Raw genomic sequence first — 3,870 nt, 5'->3', positions numbered from 1 at the left:
ATAACATAATATAACATAACATAACATAACATAACATAACATAACATAACCTAACATAACATAATACAATATCACATAACACAACATAACACAACATAACATAACATAACATAACATAACACAATATCACATAACATAACATAACATAACATAACATAACATAACATAACATAACATAACATAACGTAACGCAACGCGACGCGACGCAACGCAACGCAACGCAACGTAACATAACGCAACGCAACGTAACGTTACACTACATAACATAACATAACACAATATCACATAACATAACATAACATAACATAACATAACATAACATAACATAACATAACATAACATAACATAACATAACGTAACGTAACGTAACGTAACATAACATAACATAACGCAACGCAACACAACACAACACAACACAACCTAACATAACACATAGCTGCAATCGCTAAAATCGATAAGCCTAGCAAAACACAACTACCACACACACACGCGCGCGCACGCACGCACACGCACGCACGCACGCATACGCACACGCGCACGCGCACGCGCACGCGCACGCGCACGCGCACACACACACACACACACTCACACACACACACAGCAGCAGCAGCAGCACTACTGTAGCAGCAACCCATCAGTACAGCTGGGTGCTCCAACAATCCCACGCCAAACGACCGCTCCCACAAACGCTCCGTATGAAACGGTCGGCGTGTCACCTCTGACAATGACATGTCATCGATCGTTACCTTATACAGCTCTAGGCAGACGAGACCGGTAACAAGTGACGTCGTCGTGGCGATAGCCGGGATGATTCGTCCTGCAATGCCCTTGCTCTGAAATCAATCAATCAATCAATCAATAAATCGATAGACGGATCAATAAATCAATAATGATTGATTCGACGATGTATTTATCACAAGCCGATTTGAAAACCAGCCACAGGCGACGCCATCCACGCAACGCATTCAAATCTTTGACCGAATTCATCTTTTCCGCAAACTCCAATCTTTTAAATTCAACTCGCATTATTTTGCATCATATTTAATTCACTTTTTCAATCGAGTAATCTAAATCGAATCTCGCCACTCCCGCGGATCAAATTCGTTAACGCGTCGCCGACGACGACGACCGACGACAAACAAGCGAACATCGCTCACCTTGTGCCGGTCGGCGGGCGGAATGTCGTAGTTCGCCGCTCTGAGGTTAGAGGTAGCCACTATGAAGTCCATGTGATGGTTCGAGTCGTCGTCCTTCTCAAAGTCGATCACGTTCATGACGACCTTGCCGAGCGAGTGGCTCGACGGTAGCGCCGCCTGGAGGGACGTCAGCTCACTGTCGTCTGCAGGACAGATGAAGAGAGAGTCAGCGGCAATCACAGATGCGTTGACAGACGTTGCTGTTTTCGATCGATCGGGGGGAGAGTAGCATCGACAGCGGAGGGGGGAGGGAGGGGGGAGAGTACTTGTGGTCATCATCGATCGACTGGAATCCGCACGACATAGTCTAACGCGCATAAGCCTCTCGACGTGCTACATATCGATCGCTTCTCGCGAACACACAAACACATGAACACAGTAACACACAAGAACCAGCACGAGAGCGAAAGCATAACCACCTGCCGTCAATCCCAACTCTGGTGCGGCGGAGGTAATTAACGCCTAATGATTATATATATACTATATTTAATATGGTAACAGTGTAAAACAATATATATATATAGTATTATAAACTATTCTTGATATGGGCCTGTAGGTTAGAGGTTCTGCTCGACGAGAGTACAATTGGTTACTCATCCATGAACGATAATAAGTACAAATCATATGATGAATCGAAGTATGTTAACGATCATTATACTAAGAAGCTCGTATGTTACACGACTACATAAAAAAAATGTGACGAGAAAGCGAAATGTAACCGAAATCACTAAACAAGCAACAACAACACCCATCAACAACTATAGCATCCCAACAGTGTACGTACTTCGAGAGATCTGTATTCTTAGCTTTCTCCACATAAGAAACTTCTGGCTTCGAGTAGCAATAGGATAGAGCAACTTGCAACACACCGCAACACAGGGGGACGCCCACGGGTCCCCTCGAACCGCAGCTTACAGCGATAATCTGCAAGCACAGGGGGAGCCACGGGTCCCCAACGCAGCTTACGCGATACCGACAAACGCACGCACGACAACACATCTCGGCAAGAGCAAATCTTGAGGTGTATGCCGAAAGGGTGGGTGGGTGGTAGTTATTTAATAGTTTATTCCTTATTAGATATCAATTGAATCGGGGGGGGGCGGGGGGTAGCCTGCGGTTGAAAAAGGCGGGCGGGGGGTTATAACAAAATAAATACATGGTTATTTTAACGAGCAGCGGCCGCCGGCTGTCTGCCGCGGTTACGAGCGGACCCCTCCTCCGTCGGCCTGCGGTTACGAGTGGCCTCCTCCGTCGCCCTAGCGGTTACGAGGGCCTCTTCTCCGTCCGCGCGGTTTACCGAGGCGGCCCTCCTCCGTCGCGCGGTTACGAGCGCCTCCTCTCCGTCGCGCGGTTAGCGAGCGCGCTCGCTGCAGTCGCCGCCGGTTAGAGCGGCCGTCCTTCCGGTCGCCGCGGTGTTACGAGCGCCTCCGCCGTCGCCGCGGTTACGAGCGGCCTCCTCCGTCGACAACTAACGCGCAGCATCCTCGCCCGTTCGCGCGTCTGCGAAGGGGCGGCCACCGCCGCGCCAAACCAAGGGGCGGCTGCCGCTGCGCGGCTTGCATCCAACCTTCGGGAGCACGTAGCGCACGTAGGGGACCTCGACGTCCTCACCGTCAGCATCGTTACAGCAGAGCTCGAAGACAAGAGCGCAGACGTGCGGCTCTATGCGCTTGTGGCTCACCTTCTTCACGACCTCTGACATGCTGCAAGACAGAGCGAGAGTCAGGCTGATAGATATATCCTATAGACATATAGACATATATAGCTAGATAGATATACTGAACCACAGTGTGAGAGACAGGGTTTAGATATATAGATATATAGATATATACTGAAAGACAGAGTATAGACATACTGAAACACAGAGAGCAAGACAGGGTTTATACATGCAGAAACACAGAGAGAAAGACAGAGTATAGACATACTGAAACACAGAGAGAAAGACAGGGTTTTTTTTTAATACATGCAGAAACACAGAGAGAAAGACAGAGTATAGACATACTGAAACACAGAGAGCAAGACAGGGTTTATACATGCAGAAACACAGAGAGAAAGACAGAGTATAGACATACTGAAACACAGAGAGAAAGACAGAGTATTGACATCTGAAACACAGAGAGAAAACAGAGTATAGACATACTGAAACACAGAGAGAAATGATCAAGAGTTATAGAAGCATACTGAACAGCAGAGAGAAAGACAAGTATCAGACATACTGAAACAGAAGAGAGATAAGACAAGTATAGAACATACTGAAAACACAGAGAGAACAGACGAGTTATAGACATACTGATAACACAGAGAGAAAGACAGAGTATCGACATGCTTGAAAACAGCAGAGAGAAAGAGACAGGGTTTTCTAGACCATACTGAAGACAGAGAGAAAGACACGAGTTTAGAATATATAGAAAGCACATGAGAGAAAGACAGAGCTTCTAGAGCATACTGAAACACAGAGCAGAAAGACAGGGTTTAGATTCTAGAAAACGAACAGAGAGACAAGAGAAGAGTTTTAGACATACTGAACACAGAGAGAAAGACAGAGTATAGACATACTGAAACACAGAGAGAAAGACAGAGTATAGACATACTGAAACACAGAGAGAAAGACAGTATGTTTTAGTACGATACTGAAACACAGAGTAGAAAGACAGAGTCATAGACATACTGAAGC

At 46.5% G+C, this 3,870-nt stretch overlaps 1 protein-coding gene across 1 annotated transcript in view; it reads right to left on the bottom strand.

Annotated features, from left to right (window-relative positions):
* Nucleotides 1-2,574: 2,574 nt before the first annotated feature.
* LOC106818202 (ubiquitin-like modifier-activating enzyme 1 Y) overlaps nt 2,575-3,870 on the bottom strand; it is a 21,534-nt gene continuing 20,238 nt past the window's right edge. Inside the window, exon 18 of the mRNA XM_014822927.1 lies at nt 2,575-2,899. Coding sequence (XP_014678413.1) covers nt 2,665-2,899 — 235 coding nt within the window. The 3' untranslated portion in view covers nt 2,575-2,664. The remainder of the gene's footprint in view (nt 2,900-3,870) is intronic.

This window comes from Priapulus caudatus, unplaced genomic scaffold, assembly GCF_000485595.1.
Source record: "Priapulus caudatus unplaced genomic scaffold, Priapulus_caudatus-5.0.1 Scaffold2088, whole genome shotgun sequence".
Lineage (NCBI taxonomy): Eukaryota > Metazoa > Priapulida > Priapulimorpha > Priapulimorphida > Priapulidae > Priapulus > Priapulus caudatus.
The sequence above is the reverse complement of the archived record's forward strand: the minus strand, read 5'-3'. Positions and strand labels throughout refer to the sequence as shown.